The sequence below is a fragment of the Heptranchias perlo genome, chromosome 5 (assembly GCF_035084215.1).
Source record: "Heptranchias perlo isolate sHepPer1 chromosome 5, sHepPer1.hap1, whole genome shotgun sequence".
NCBI lineage: Eukaryota > Metazoa > Chordata > Chondrichthyes > Hexanchiformes > Hexanchidae > Heptranchias > Heptranchias perlo.
In genome coordinates, this window is record NC_090329.1 from 129,138,974 (window position 1) to 129,155,686 (window position 16,713).

At 46.7% G+C, this 16,713-nt stretch overlaps 1 protein-coding gene across 1 annotated transcript in view; it reads left to right on the top strand.

Moving 5' to 3' along the window:
- LOC137322107 (toll-like receptor 5) overlaps positions 1 to 14,595 on the top strand; it is a 32,128-nt gene extending 17,533 nt beyond the window's left edge. Inside the window, exon 2 of the mRNA XM_067985194.1 lies at positions 9,823 to 14,595. Within this exon, the coding sequence (XP_067841295.1) occupies positions 9,829 to 12,498 (2,670 nt within the window). The 5' untranslated portion in view covers positions 9,823 to 9,828 and the 3' untranslated portion in view covers positions 12,499 to 14,595. The remainder of the gene's footprint in view (positions 1 to 9,822) is intronic.
- The last annotated feature ends 2,118 nt before the right edge of the window (positions 14,596 to 16,713 follow it).

A 16,713-nucleotide genomic window follows, 5' to 3' on the forward strand; every position in this document is an offset into this window, starting at 1 on the left:
ACATTTACTTCAAATCATTAAACATTTGATAAATTGAAAATGCCAATTTTTCTGTGAGATCCCATGTCTGGAATTTGACGCGCTCACATTTTGTAAGAACCAGAATTTAATTGGTCAGTTAACCCCAATAACTCCAATTCAGCAATATCAGAATTAAACACAAGATAAACCAGAAACATTACACAAAAGAGGAAAACACATAACAAGCAGTGAGCAAGGAGTGTCGTCCACAACACCAACCGAAAGCATCACAATGAGGACAGGCTTTTTAAAGCGACAGTACACTGAAAACAAAAGAACACATTCTGGATCTTATTATCTCTCCCTTTTTAAATCATTAATCCCTCATCTCTGCACTCCATTTTCAATCTCCAATTTTTCCTACTTAACTTAATTCTAAACTGATTTAAAATCTCGTGGGAAAGCCCTTTTATCAGGCTTGTTTTTACTCCGATGTGTAAAAGCTTTCTCCTTCTCCTCCGTTGCTGGAAGGAAGCGCTATAGTAAATCGTACGAAGTTCTCTGGCCAGAGCCTGCACAATGTCTGGCTGTATCGGCTGTGATTCTACCACGGTGGCCTCCTGCCCTCCCTTGGCTCCCATTGTCCTTCTGCTTGTTATCACATTTAGGAGCATCGGCTCTTTTCCCTTAAACCCCTGATCGGCATTGGGGTAGAGATAGGGGGTCTTTGGTCCCTGCCAATCAAGAGTGCCTTCTGTCATCCCCTGTCCCCTGGTCGGCATTGGGGTAGAGATAGGGGGTCTTTGGCCCCTCCCAGGTAAGAACGCCTTCTGTCATCCCCTATCCCCTGGTTATGGCGGACACAATGGCTTCCTGCCCTCCAGCTCGGCTATCCTGAGGTGACGTGTGGAATGATTGGCCTCTCTTTCTGGCTTAGCTATTCTCACAAAACCCCTCGTGCATCTTCTAATTCCTGGGTCAAAACCCCAATTACTCCCTCCATCTCTTGGATCCTCTCCTTCATCTCCTGTGAGCCGACTGCTAGCGCAGCAGACACACACCCCTGGCTCTGCTGCTGTTGTTAGGTCAGGCGTCCTGATTTGTTGCAGCTCTAGGTCTTGTTTTATCTGAACATTTTCCTTTCCTAGCTCGAGGCCTTGTGTTTTGACCTGGTGCAGTTCCTTTTCCAGATCAGATCTTAACTGCTCAGTCCACTTTTCACAGAAGAGGATGGCCTGGTTTGGTCGGTGACAGTCCCTCTTCAGCTTGACGGTACCCTCATCCTTTCATCCACCTGTTTCTGGAAGAAAGCCATCACAGCACCGCTATCACTCATAACTATCTTAATTCTTTCAGTATCATTTAACTTCTGCCATTCTGCCTGTAGGATCGACTCCACGTGACCAGCCATCCCCTTAAACACCAGTACCTCTGGCGAAAGCACTCCCTTTTGGTTCTCCCTCCTCAGTCCTACTCCAGCTGGAGTGACCTCTTGGAACCCTTGACCTCAGTCCTACTCTGCCTGGCGTGACCTTTAGGAACCCTTGACCTCAGTCCTACTCTGCCTGGCGTGACCTTTAGGAACCCTTGACCTCAGTCCTACTCTGCCTGGCGTGACCTTTAGGAACCCTTGACCTCAGTCCTACTCTGCCTGGCGTGACCTTTAGGAACCCTTGACCTCAGTCCTACTCCGCCTGGAGTGACCTTTAGGAACCCTTGACCTCAGTCCTACTCTGCCTGGCGTGACCTTTAGGAACCCTTGACCTCAGTCCTACTCCGCCTGGAGTGACCTTTAGGAACCCTTGTCCTCAGTCCTACTCTGCCTGGAGTGACCTTTAGGAACCCTTGACCTCAGTCCTACTCTGCCTGGAGTGACCTTTAGGAACCCTTGACCTCAGTCCTACTCTGCCTGGAGTGACCTTTAGGAACCCTTGACCTCAGTCCTACTCTGCCTGGAGTGACCTTTAGGAACCCTTGTCCTCAGTCCTACTCCGCCTGGATCTGTTGATCCGGATCATTTGTTGAATTGCTGTTTGGCTGGCTTCCAATGCTACCAATCCCACTCCTGCTAAATCTCTCCAACCTGATATCAGTGCGAGGTGCTCTTTTTATACCACTTTTGGGGGTGGGCTCAGGGCCAGCTATTGACGAGGGTCCTTGCCCTATTGGGGTCTCCCAAAAAAGGCGAGGTGTCCAATGGTACCTTGAGTTCTTTGTCTCGAAGAGAAAAAGGGGTCAGCCTCCCGTTATCTCCCACCTTTCAGGGGACTTCAAAAGCAACTTCGATCCCACCTCGACCAATCATGACTTTACACAGTGCCTTGAGGCTGTTCTTGCCTCACCTTATCAGGTCTTGCCTGTGTGTCAAGGCTGGGAATCCCTGGTTCCCCCGGCCTTCCCTGATTCCCTCAGATTCCAGACCAGGACCTCCCTTCACTCCTTCAAATTCCAAGCCAGGTTAATTGGGCCTGCCTTGGAAGGCTCCATTATTTATGGTACCCAGTATCTGAGAAGAGTCCCAGCATCTAGCGAATCAAGAATCTTTCAGCCTATAGCATGAGCAAGCCAGAGGGTGGAATGCGGAGGCTGGCGGCCTTTGTTGTAAGTTGCTGTAATCCGAGAGCCCCCTGTCCTGATATCAGTCCTGCTCGATTCATACATCCAGCACCAGGGTATTAAATTACATACAATCATATCAAAGTAAAAGATACATGTACAGACGCCATTATAGCTATCTCACTTGCTCACTATACTGTGAGCAAAGGTACAATCTTACAGTAGTTATTTCTGATCTGTATATTCACCACTCTCTGTGTGAGGGAGCACAGAGTAGCAGCTATCGATGGAGTCTGGTTTCGACAGAGTCTGTAATTGGGAATTTGGTGAATGACGGGATTTGGTGCAGTGAGGGGTGAGATGCATTTGATTAGACAGCAGAGAGGAGCGCACCGAGAGCGGGTCACTGCAACAACAAAACCAAATTGCAGTGTGACGCCACAGGTAAGGCAGGTAGGTGGTTGGTGGTGAGTATCTCTTCTGTTTTCTTCTTTCTTAGGACTATGTGCTAAGTAACTTACAGCATAAAACTAAATTTTAAAAAAAACTAAACTTAATTTAATAAATTAAACAAGGCCAGTATTTGGTTCAACCGAAAAATAATTTGATTGGCATTGTAGTAATCAATTAAATAAACAAAATAGTTATGACAGGGCAAGAGATGTGTTGCAGCTGCAATATGTGGGACTACTGGACAGTTTTGTCCAGGGCGACGACATCTGCAGTAAGTGTCTGCAGCTCGAGGAACTTTGGCTCCGAGTTGAGGGGCTGGAGACATTGCGAGGCATCAGGGAGGGAGAAAGTTACCTGGACACTTTGATCCAGGAGGCAGTCACGCCCCTTAGACTAAATACTGTAGAATTGGCATGTGGTCAGGGACAGGAGGGTGTGACTGCGAGTGAGGCAGGTACGGGGATCCAGGAGGTAGCACTGCAGGAGCCTCAGCCTCTGCACTTGTCCAATGGATACGAGGTTCTTGCAGCCCTTGTGGACGAGTGCAGGGACTGCAGGGAGGATGAGCAAACTGGCCATGGCACTGTGGTTCAGGGGCCATTCAAGTGGAGGGAGTAAAAAGGAATGTGGTTGTAGTAGGCGACAGTATGGTTAGAGGGATAGACACTGTTCTCTGCAGCCAAGAACGAGAGTCCCGAAGGCTGTATTGCCTACCCGGTGCCAGGGTTAAGGACATCTCCTCAGGGCAGGAGAGAAACTTGAAGTGGGAGGGGGAGGATCCAGTTGTCGTGGTCCACGTAGGTACCAGCGACATAGGTAGGACTAAGAAAGAGGTTCTGCTGAGGGAGTTTAAGCAGCTAGGGACTAAATTAAAAAGCAGAACCACAAAAGTGATAATCTCCGGATTATTACCTGAGCCACGAGCAAATTGGCACAGGGTAAATCAGATTAGAGAGATGAATACGTGGCTCAAAGATTGGTGTGGGAGAAGTGGGTTTCAATTCATGTGGCACTGGAGCCAGTACTGGGGAAAGAGGGAGCTGTTCCGCTGGGACGGGCTTCACCTGAACCATGCTGGGACCAGTGTTCTGGCAAACCGAATAACCAGGGTGGTAGAGAAGGCTTTAAACTAAATAGAGGGGGGGAGGGCTCAGGTGGGGTGAGGTTTAGATTGATAAAGAGAAAAGACAAGGAAGTAGTACAGGAAAATGATGGGGGTAATGATAAACAGAGTGCGTCAGGAAGGGACAGAGCGTACAAACATAAGAGTGCACTAGCAAATGGGTCCGGGGTAGGAAAGAATGGTAAAAAGACAAAATTAAAGGTTCTTTATCTGAATGCGCGCAGCATTCGTAATAAGATAGATGAATTGACGGCACAAATAGAAACAAATGGGTATGATCTCATGGCCATTACAGAGACATGGTTGCAAGGTGACCAAGGTTGGGAGCTAAATATTCAGGGTTATTTAACATTTCAGAAGGATAGGAAAAAAGGTAAAGGTGGTGGGGTAGCTGTGTTAATAAAGGATGAAATTGGTATAATAGTGAGAAATGATCTTGGCTCAGAAGATCAAGATGTCGAATCAATTTGGATGGAGGTGAGAAATAGCAAGGGAAAGAAATCACTGGTGGGGGTAGTATATAGGCCCCCTAACAGCAGCTACACTGTAGGGCAAAATATAAATCAGGAAATAAAGGGGGGCTTGTAAAAAAGGTAATGCAATAATCATGGGCGATTTTAACTTTCACATGGATTGGACAAATCAAATTGGCAAAAATAGCCTTGAGGAGGAGTTCATAGAGTGTATTAGGGACTGTTTCTTAGACCAATATGTTGGGGAACCAACCAGGGAACAGGCCATTTTGGATCTGGTAATGGGTAACGAAACAGGATTAATTAATGATCTCAAAGTAAAGGATCCCTTGGGAAGCAGTGATCATAACATGATAGAATTTCACATCCAGTTTGAGAGCGAGGATCTTGGGTCTGAAACTACTGTGTTAAACTTAAATAAGGGCAATTATAAAGGAATGAGGGCGGAATTGGCCAAAGTGGACTGGGTAAACAGATTAGATGGTATGATGGTGGATAAGCAGTGGCAAACATTTAAAAAGATATTTTATGACTCGCAACAAAAATATATCCCTGTGAGGAGGAAAGACTCCACAAAAAGGGTGAACCAACCATGGCTAACTAAGGAAGTCAAGGATGGTATCAGGTTAAAAGAAAAAGCATACAACATGGCAAAAATTACTGGTAAGCCTGAAGATTGGGAAAACTTTAAAAACCAGCAAAGGATGACTAAAAGAATAATAAAGGGGGAGAAAATAAATTATGAGAGTAAACTAGCAAGGAATATAAAAACTGACAGTAAAAGCTTCTACAAGTATATAAAAAGGAAGAGGGTAGCTAAAGTAAACATTGGTCCCTGAGAGGATGAGACTGGGGAAATAATAATGGAAAACAAGGAAATGGCAGAGGAATTGAACAGATATTTTGTATCTGTCTTCACAGTAGAAGACACTAATAATATACCAATTGATATTGATATATATTGTAAATAATAGTAGAAAATCAAGGGGCAAAGGGGAGGGAGGAACTAAAAACAATCACTATCACTAGAGAAAAAGTACGAGGTAAACTAATTGGTCTAAAGGCTGACAAGCCCCCTGGACCTGATGGCTTGCATCCCAGGGTTGTAAAGGAAGTGGCTACAGAGATAGTGGATGCATTGGTTGTAATCTTCCAGAATTCACTAGATTCTGGAAAGGTCCCAGTGGATTGGAAAACCATAAACGTAACACCCCTATTCAAGAAGGGAGTGAGACAGAAAGCAGGTAATTATCGACCAGTTAGCCGAACATCTGTCATTGGGAAAATGCTAGAATCCATTATTAAGGAAGTAGTAGCAGGACATTTGGAGACTGATAATACAATCAAGGAGAGTCAATGTGGTTTTATGAAGGGGAAATCATGTCTGACAAATTTATTAGAGTTCTTTGAGGAAGTAACGAACAGGGTGGATAAAGGGGAACCAATGGATGCAGTATATTTGGATTTCCAAAAGGCATTCAGTAAGGTGCCACATAAAAGATTATTGCACAAGATAAGAGCTCATGGTGTTGGGGGGAATATACTGGCAGGGATAGAGGATTGGCTAACTAACAGAGAACAAAGAGTCGGGATAAAAGGGTAATTTTCAAAATGGCAATCTGTAACAAGTGGGGTGTCGCAGGGATCAGTGCTGGGGCCTCAACTATTTACAATATATATCAATGACTTGGATGAAGGAACAGGGTGTCTTGTGGCCAAATTTGCTGATGATACAAAGATAGGTGGAAAAGCAAGTTTCGATAAGGACACAAAGTGTCTGCAAAGGGATATTGACAGGTTAAGCGAATGGGCAAAAATTTGGCAGATGGAATATAATGTGGGAAAATGTGAAGTCATCCACTTTGGGAGGAAAAATAAAAAAGCAAAATATTATTTGAATGGAGAAATACTACAAAATGCTGCGCTACAGCAGGATCTGGCCGTCCTCGTACATGACACACAAAAAGTCAACATACAGGTGCAGCAGGTAATCTGGAAGGCAAATGGAATATTGGCCTTTATTTCTAGGGGGATGGAGTATAAAAGCAGGGAAGTCATGCTACAACTGTACAGGGTGCTGGTGAGACCACACCTGGAGTACTGTGTACAGTTCTGGTGCCCTTATTTAAGGAAGGACATACTTGCATTGGAGGCAGTTCAGAGAAGGTTCACTAGGTTGATTCTGGGTATGGAAGGGTTGTCTTATGAGGAAAGATTGAACAGGTTGGGTCTATACTCATTGGAGTTTAGAAGAATGAGAGGAGATCTTATTGAAACATACAAGATTCTGAGGGGACTCGATAGGATAGATGCTGAGAGGATGTTACCCCTCATGGGGGAATCTAAAACTAGGGGGCATAGTCTCAGAATAAGGGGTCGCCCGTTTAAGACGGAAATGAGAAGGAATTCTTTCTCTCAGAGGGTCATGAATTTTTGGAATTCTTTACCCCAAAAAGCTGTGGAGGCTGAGTCATTGAATACATTCAAGGCTGAGTTGGACACATTTTTGATCAGCAAGGGAGTCAAAGGATATGGGGAAAGGGCAGGAAAGTGGAGTTGAGGTAAAAATCAGATCAGCCATGATCTCATTAAATGGCAGAGCACACTCGAGGAGCCGAATGGCCTACTCCTGCTCCTATCTCTTATGGTCTCTGTGTGAGGTAGTTATTTCTGATCTGTATATTCATCTTGCCCCTTCTAAGCTTCATCCCATCCTCCTCATTACTGTTCTCATGGCCAGGGTATAACAGGGTACACTGGAGTAGTGGTGATGTTACTGGACCAGAAGTGTGTGTGGAATGTGAGTTCACATCTCACCATGGCAGTTTGAGAATTTCAATTCACTTTTTAAAAAAGAATCTGGAATAAAAAGCTAGGAAGTTAGGAAACACTTTTGCACACAAAGGGTGGTGGAAGTTTGGAACTGTCCTCCGCAAGGGCAGTTGATGCTAGCTCAATTGTTAATTTTAAATCTGAGATTGATCGATTTTTGTTAACCAAAGGTATTAAGGGATATGGGGCTATGGCGGGTATATGGAGTTAGGTCACAGATCGGCCATGATCTCATTGAATGGCGGAACAGGCTCGAGGGGCTAAATGGCCTACTCCTGTTCCTCTGTTCCTATAAAAGCTTTTATCAGTAAAAGTGACCATGAAGCTGTCGGATTGTCGTAAAAATCCAACTGGTTCACTGATGTCCTTCAGGGAGGAAACCAGCCGTATAGATTTGACCTGTATGTGGCTGCAGTCCCTACACCAATGTGATTGATTCTTAACTGCTCTCTGAAGTGGCCTAGCAAACCACTCAAGGGCAACGCTGGGTGGACAATAAATTCTGGCCTTGCCAGTGATGCTCACGTCCTGAGAGTGAATTTTTTTTAAAATGAAGAATCTTGAATCCTTCACTTAGATCGTCTCTCGATCTTTTCTATTGTAAACAGAATGAACTTTTGTATTCTCTCCTTGTAGCTCTGGTGACTGATGCTAGGTTTCAGATGTATAGCCCTTTGCTGCACCTTTTCCAGTGCCATGATGTCTTTCTTGTAATGTGGTGACAGGAACTGCACTGGACTGTCAGCCCTAATTTTGTGCTCAAGTCTCTGGAGTGGGCTTTGAACCCATAACCTTCTGACTCAGAGACAAGATTGGTACCCACTGAGGCCAGGTGTATGATTTAGGTTCCATGATTCACTAAACAGTGCTGTGGCAGGATGGCATGAAACAGGAGGCCAGCACTTCAATAGGTTGAAAAGGAGAGTCACCCAGCCATTCTCTGAACCTTCTTTAATGACTGGAAATGTTGGGGGAAGACATGAGACCATGCCCTGCCACCTAGTTTCCCATGTGAGGATTTGACACAGTACAGTGAATGTAGAGGAGAAGGAGATTGGATTATGTTCAAGTCTCCCCTAGTGGCTGACTGGGTACAAGCTCGGCGTGGTACTGAGCCACATATATCTCCAGTTCCATTCTAGTCTTTGCTGAGCTAGCTGACCTCCGCTGAGGCATTGACCCAGAACTACAAGTAGCCTCAGTTCCCATGGACTAGGGAGAGGAATATCAGCCAGTGTTCCCACTGGACTAGTGTGTTTGCTATAAAGTAGAGGGTCAGTGAGTGTCACGGGGTACGGTTGTTCTAGAGCAGGGTGTCACTGAGCACTGCTGGGCGTTGTTCTAGAGCAGGGTGTCACTGAGCACTGGTGGCGGTATGTTCTAGAGCAGGGTGTCACTGAGCACTGGTAGAGGTAGTTCTAGAGCAGGGTGTCACAGAGCACTGGTAGTGGCATGTTCTAGAGCAGGGTGTCACTGAGCACTGGTAGGGGTAGTTCTAGAGCAGGGTGTCACTGAGCACTGGTAGGGGTAGTTCTAGAGCAGGGTGTCACTGAGCACTGGTAGTGGCATGTTCTAGAGCAGGGTGTCACTGAGCACTGGTAGGGGTAGTTCTAGAGCAGGGTGTCACTGAGCACTGGTAGTGGTATGTTCTAGAGTAGGATGCCACTGAGTGCCGGTGGTGGTATGTTCTAGAGTAGGATGTCACTGAGCACTGGTAGTGGTGTGTTCTAGAGCGAGATGTCACAGAGCACTGCTGGTGGTATGTTCTGGAGTAGGACGTCACTGAGCACTGGTAGTGGTATGTTCTAGAGTGGGATGTCACTGAGCACTGGTGGTGGTATGTTCTAGAGTGGGATGTCACTGAGTATTGGTGGTGGTATGTTCTAGATTAGGATGTCACTGAGCACTGGTAGTGGCGTGTTCTAGAGTGGGATGTCACTGAGCGCCGGTGGTGGTATGTTCTAGAGTGGGATGTCACTGAGCGCCGGTGGTGGTATGTTCTGGAGTGGCAGTGTCATTGGGCACTGGGCAGTTTATTCTAGAGTGGAGGTGCCACTGATGGGATTACTTAGTGACTGGTGGGCCCTTGTTTTTCGAGCAAGGCTTCACTGAATTATTAATTGACGTTTTGTTGTAAGCTCAAAATGTCTGAGTCATAAGTGTGATGTGTTGTAATTCACGTGTGAGTGAGTCATTAATGTGAAATGTGTTCTAGCTCACGTACGACTGAGTTGCTAGTGTGACTTTTTTTTTTACCAGATCATCATGTCAGCAAAGTCATTCATGTCCTAGATGAGGATGTGCAAAGTTACTGATGCATACATCACTGGGTCATTATGTGGGGTTTGTCCTCGGTCCAGCCTGTAAGAAGAACCGTTCATTACTTCACCAAAGACCAATGCATAATCCATCTCTTTTTAACAGGGTGTCATGATGCTGCATCTGTCTCTATGCCTCCTCGGAGCAGCCTTGGCTGCAGCTCAGCAATCTTCCTCCAACATGTGCTTCAGGTATCAGAACTACTTGGACTGTCAGAGTCGCACATTTACTGAGATCCCTCAAGTGCCAAAAGGCATAATCCACCTCAACTTAAATAGGAACTGCATCGGGCTTATTGAAGAGAAGTCATTTCCTCGACTAGGTCAGCTACGAGTCCTCTCCATTGGATTACAGGTGGAGCCACCATTGCGTGTTGGACCAGGAGCATTTAGGAATTTGCCCAATCTGACATCTCTAGACCTGGGCGGAAACAAAGAGCTAGAGCTGGACTTGGAGGCATTTTCTGGCCTAAGAAACCTGCAGGTCCTGTCTCTGGACTACAATGGTCTTCGTGACTCCGTTCTACAACAAGGGTATTTTAAAGACTTAATCTCACTGCGAACCCTCGTTCTTGAAGGAAACAAGATAGAACATATCAGGCCAGATCCAACATTTTATAACCTATGGACACTGGAGAATGTTCATTTTAAGGCAAATCAGATTGGCCAGATTTGTGAGGGGGATCTGTACAATGTTCGACAGAGGCTTTTCAAAACATTTGACATCTCCTCAAACACATACTTGTATGGAGATGAAACCTTTGACTGGGAGCAATGTGGCAATCCTTTCCAGGGTGTAATGCTTCACACCTTGGACATTTCATCAACTGGGCTTACCATCCAACAACTGGAGAAGATGTTTTCAGCTGTACGGGGAACAGTTGTTATACATGTGAAGATGCAGTTCCTGCCCATTGGTAGATCGTTTGGTTTTAACAATATACAGGATCCAAGCAATCAGACATTTTCTGGTCTCAGTGACAGTTCTGTGTTAATTCTGGACGTGTCCCACACATTCATTTTCTCCCTTAAACCCCGTGTATTTTCACACCTGAGCTCCTTGCTGATTCTAACATTATCTATGAACAAGATCAATCAGATTGAAAAGAATGCATTCTTCGGCCTTGACTCCCTTCAGCAGTTAAATCTTTCTTACAATCTTTTGGGCACGATCTACTCGTCAACCTTTGAAGGTCTGAGGGACGTTTCGTTCATTGACCTGCAACACAACCATATCGGGGTCATTCAGAACAACGCATTTCATGGATTGAACCAACTGAGGACATTGAACCTTCGAGACAATTCCCTCTCCGTGATTTCTGGGCTTCACCCCCTCCCACGACTGGCATATTTTTTAGTGGGTCACAACCGCCTGGCGACGGTTTATGGCCTCAAGCCCGTTTCCAACGGAACGTTTTTCGATTTCTCAAGCAATGCGTTTACCAACCTCAAGGTTTTCTATGAGATCATGCAGCTTCCTGCTGTGGAGCATCTTTTGTTAAGGGACAACCGTGTGTCGACATGCAGTGCTGCTCCTACTGATGCCATTTCCAAAGACAACCAGTTAATACACCTTGACCTCTCGAGCAACTTCCTCCAGTTGATGTGGTCATCTAAACGGTGCAGGGAGGTGTTCCACAATCTGACTAAGCTGACAGTCCTTCTTCTTGATCATAACTATCTCATGGAGCTGCCACAAGATGTTTTTAAAGGTTTGGATTCTCTAAAGAGACTCAACTTATCTTCTAACTCCCTGTCCCAGCTCAGCCCAGGCCTGTTTCCCAGCACCCTCGAGATTCTCGACCTGTCTAAAAACCGCCTTGTGTCACCCAGCCCGCAGGTCTTCAGCTTTGTGAGTCATCTGGACTTGAGGCAAAACCAATACATCTGTGACTGTAGTCTCAGGGGCTTCATCGAATGGCTAAATGACACTGAGGTGGACTTGGTGGAACCATTAGCAGAGATATACTGTGCGTTTCCAGAAAAGTTGCAAGGGACACCTCTTCTGCTTCTGAACACTGATGGGTGTGATGAAGATGATAATGTGCAGCCAATACAATTAGCTCTCTTTGTCTTCTTCACTACATTCTTACTGATTATGATCACTTCTGTCCTTCTCTATAATCACTACAGAGGCTTGTTCTTCATCTGGTACAGAAGAACGACAAACCGGATCCTGAATGATCAGAAAGCTGATCTGGAAGGAAAGGACTACAAGTTTGATGCATACATGTGCTTCAGCAGTAAGGACATAGATTGGGTGAAGATCTCACTTCTGCAGTACCTGGACTCGCAGCTCGATGAGAAGAACAGGTTTCAGCTGTGCTTCGAAGACAGGGACTTCATTCCTGGAGAGGATCACATTACAAACATACACGATGCCATCTGGTGCAGCAAGAAGACCGTCTGCATCGTGACCAGGCAGTTCCTGAAGGATGGTTGGTGCATCGAAGCCTTCAATATTGCCCAGAGTAGACTCTTTCACGAGCTGAGTGATGTGATGGTCATGTTGGTTGTCGGGAAGCTCCCGGACTACCAACTAATGAAGTACAAGCCCATTAGAGCGTACATCAGGAACAGGCAATACATGCGTTGGCCAGAGGACCCCCAGGACCACACATGGATCTTGGATAAGTTGGCATACCAAATCCTGCAAGATCCCAAAGGGAAAAATCCGAGGCTGGGGAAGGTGAAGACTTCCCCCCGCTGGCTGAATTTCTTCAACAGGGAGAAGGCAAATGATGACTTTAGGTTGCAACAGATAGCAACAGTCACAAAATAATAACTCGGCGATCGCTGTCTGCAGGAGATACGACATCTGGCTGTAGGCCAACTGCAAGCCCTGGACACTCTCTCCTTCCAAATGGTATTTTGATCCTTTGGGCACCAAAGCATATTGCCAGTAGGTGGCCTACAGCCCCAACGCCAGCAGCAAGCCCAGTCCAGTTGTTACATCTCTTCCTCAAAGATTGTCTCATGCTCCGATTCTATGAACATCCCACAGGTCACTTTCTGGAGTGTGCAGCTTTTCCCATTAACTCCCACCATGTGGAACACCAGTCCAAATGCTACTTGGAATTGACAGGGGCCTCCCACTCCCTCAAACAGCAACACTTAATGTGGTGTCAGAAGAGCTGGGCTGGACTTGAATTAACTCCATTACAGCCAAACACATACAGTGCCTATTGGGGCGAGAGAGTAATTTCAGTATTACACTTCCTCAGTGGAGAATTTGAAACTCTGTGGAGAATGTATTACATAAAATTACCACATGGAAACAGGCCATGTGGCCCAACCAGTCCATGTTGGTGTTTATCTTCCACACAAGCACTCTGTTCCCATCTCTCTTTATTCCCCTTTCCTTCAACCACCTATCGAAACTATACTTCAATGTTGACATGGTCCCTGCTTCATTCGCTAACTCTGGTAGAGCATTCCACAGCCTCATAACCCTCTGTGTAAAAATGTTTATTCTGTTTTCTGTCCTAAATCTTTTGCATTTAATAGTATATCTATGTCCCCTCATTCAAGCCCCCTCCCCCAAATCACTGGGAACAATCTACTCTGTCCCATCCCTTCATAATTTAAACTCTTCTATCAAATCACCCAGTAATCTCCTCTGTTCTAATGAAAACAGTCCCATTTTTTCAAGTATTTCTCTGTATTTATATTTCCTCACACCAGGCAGCATCCCAGTGAACCTGTGCTGTAACCTCTCTATTGCCTCAACATTCTTGCTGTAGTGCAGAGCCCAAATCTCCACACAGTACTCCAACTGTGGTCTTACTAAGGTTTTGTATAGGTTGACCATTACATCTCGACTTTATACCTCTTGCTATAATGAACCAGGATAATTGCCTCCATTCCAACCATGGGCCCTGATTCAGCAGATGGTTATATTATGGTGGTGTGTTGGAGCCAAGCTCAAGAAAAGCTGGGGAGTTTCCCCTTCCTCCATCTCCCCTTCTCTGTCCCACACATCCGCTCCATCTCAGGGAGAAGCAACCGACTTCCAAGCCTTCAACACCGCTGCTCAGGAGGTGACCGAGGGGCAGCCCCAAGGGATGCTGCTAAGGGCGTCCCTGTTTCCCTGCCCCCTGTTCCTTCAACCTGCTGGAGTGGAATTCAGGTCAGCACTTGTAGTGGGAAAGGAGTTTGCTGTAGAACAGCAAGTCAGGCACCTGGTGCATGGATGCTGGTTAACATCATATCTACAGCATAGAAACAGGCCATTCGGCCCAACAGGTCCATGCCGATGTTTATACCCCACACGAGCCTCCTCCCACCCTACTTCATCTAACCCTATCACCATATCCTTCTACTCCTTTCTCCCTCATGTACTTATCTAACTTCCCCTTAAATGCATCTATGCTATTCGTCTCAAATACTCCTTGTGTAGCGAGTGCCACATTCTAACCACTGTCCGGGTAAAGAAGCTTCTCCTGGTTACCTCAGTGCTGTTTAACACCCCAATCCAACAGGACAGTTGAACGGTGTGCTGCCTGCAGGGTGGAACAGCCACTTGATGCTCCGGATGAGCTGCCCAGATGAAGAGAAGTTTAAAGTCCAGATTGTAAGACTGTGAAACATTCTGTATTCTGTATTGTGTTATGATTGAGACTCTGCTCCACTCTGCTCTTTGCTAAAGGTCAGTGTGAATATGTTGCAGTCAGAGGAGGGACTATGTTGGAATTTACCAATGTGATGATGATGGTTAAAACCAGTGACTCGTTGCAGATGACACCCCCAATTACCGTAACCCACAAGTGTCATTTCTACCCAAGTATGGTGATTTTTGTTTTAAATTTTAGATTTTGTTTAAATCGGAATTTTAGTTTTTATATTCTGCTCCGATTAAATGTGGTTAAATTCTGCCGAATAAAATGGTAAAAATGTAAACATCAGCATCAAGATTAACCGTGAGACCACATCGTACCAGCGGGAGGGAGTCAGTCATCGTACCAGCGGGAGGGAGTCAGTCATCGTACCGGGGGGGCGCACTGTACCAGCAGGAGGGAGTCAGTCATCGTACCAGCAGGAGGGAGTCAGTCATCGTACCAGCGGGAGGGAGTCAGTCATCGTACCAGCGGGAGGGAGTCAGTCATCGTACCAGCGGGAGGGAGTCAGTCATCGTACCAGCGGGAGGGAGTCAGTCATCGTACCAGCGGGAGGGAGTCAGTCATCGTACCGGGGGGGCGCACTGTACCAGCAGGAGGGAGTCAGTCATCGTACCAGCGGGAGGGAGTCAGTCATCGTACCAGCAGGAGGGAGTCAGTCATCGTACCAGCAGGAGGGAGTCAGTCATCGTACCAGCGGGAGGGAGTCAGTCATCGTACCAGCGGGAGGGAGTCAGTCATCGTACCAGCGGGAGGGAGTCAGTCATCGTACCAGCGGGAGGGAGTCAGTCATCGTACCAGCGGGAGGGAGTCAGTCATCGTACCAGCGGGAGGGAGTCAGTCATCGTACCAGCGGGAGGGAGTCAGTCATCGTACCAGCGGGAGGGAGTCAGTCATCGTACCGGGGGGGCGCACTGTACCAGCAGGAGGGAGTCAGTCATCGTACCAGCAGGAGGGAGTCAGTCATCGTACCAGCAGGAGGGAGTCAGTCATCGTACCAGCAGGAGGGAGTCAGTCATTGTACCAGCAGGAGGGAGTCAGTCATTGTACCAGCAGGAGGGAGTCAGTCATCGTACCAGCAGGAGGGAGTCAGTCATTGTACCAGCGGGAGGGAGTCAGTCATCGTACCAGCAGGAGGGAGTCAGTCATCGTACCAGCAGGAGGGAGTCAGTCATCGTACCAGCAGGAGGGAGTCAGTCATCGTACCGGGGGGGCACGTTGTACCAGCAGGAGGGAGTCAGTCATCGTACCGTTAAGAGGGGGGGGGGGGGGGGGGGGCAGCGTCGCACCGGCCGGCCGGGGGGGGGGGGGGGGGGTGAGGGGGGTGTTGCATCACAACAGCAGGAGTCGTCGTACTGGTGTGGGGCGCGGGCAGGGGGCAGTGTCATACCAACGGGACAGCAGTGCCGTATGTGCCATAGTTGAACTGAGCGTCCTGATCACCCTCCATCAACCGCACCATCTCCTGGGAGAGACCCAGAGAAAAAGCCCTGGGCCAATTCGGGGAGGGGTGGGGGGATAAATCGATCTGTGAATGTCCGACTCTGAAGGAGATCAAAGCAAATTCTAGGACACCAGTGGCCATGAGACACACTGGGCAATGCCCCGACTACTTTTGTGAAGCTGTGACATTGGCCATGGATAGGAACTCGCCAACCAACAGCAAATCCACACGAGCCAGCAACTTACATCAAAGGTCGGTGACCCTCCCCAAAAAGAAAAACTTGCTGATGACTGACTTCATCCCCTGTTTATGTAACTTATACGCATGTCCCCTGGTCCTCCTTAACCAATCTAACTCAAATCATCCATCCACACAGACAGAATCTAATCCCTTTATTATTTCAAAGATCTCAGTAGAAAGAAAGAACTATCTTGCATTCATGTATCACCTGTCATGATCTCAAGACGTTCCAAAGCCCTTTACAGCCAATGAAGTACTTTTACAAGTGTAGTCACTATTGTAATGTAGGAAATTCGGCAGCCAATTTGGGCACAGCAAGGTCCCACAAACAGCAATGTACGGTAAGGGTACGGTAGCATAGTGGTTGTGTTACTGGACTAGTAATCCAGAGGCCTGGACTTATAATCCGGAGTCATGAGTTCAAATCCCACCAGCTGGAGAATTTAAATTCAATTTATTAAATAATATCTGAAATAAAAAACTAGTATCAGTAATGGTGGCCATGAAACTACTGGCCTTTATGTGACTCCAGACCCACAGCAATGTGGTTGATTCTTAATTGCCCTCTGAAATGGTCTAGCAAGCCACTCAGTTGTATGAAAAGTCATAATGAGAATAAAACCCGACGGACTACCTGGCATCGGAAGACTAGGCACCGGACACGACAAAGGCAAACCAAGCCCAGTCGACCCTGCAA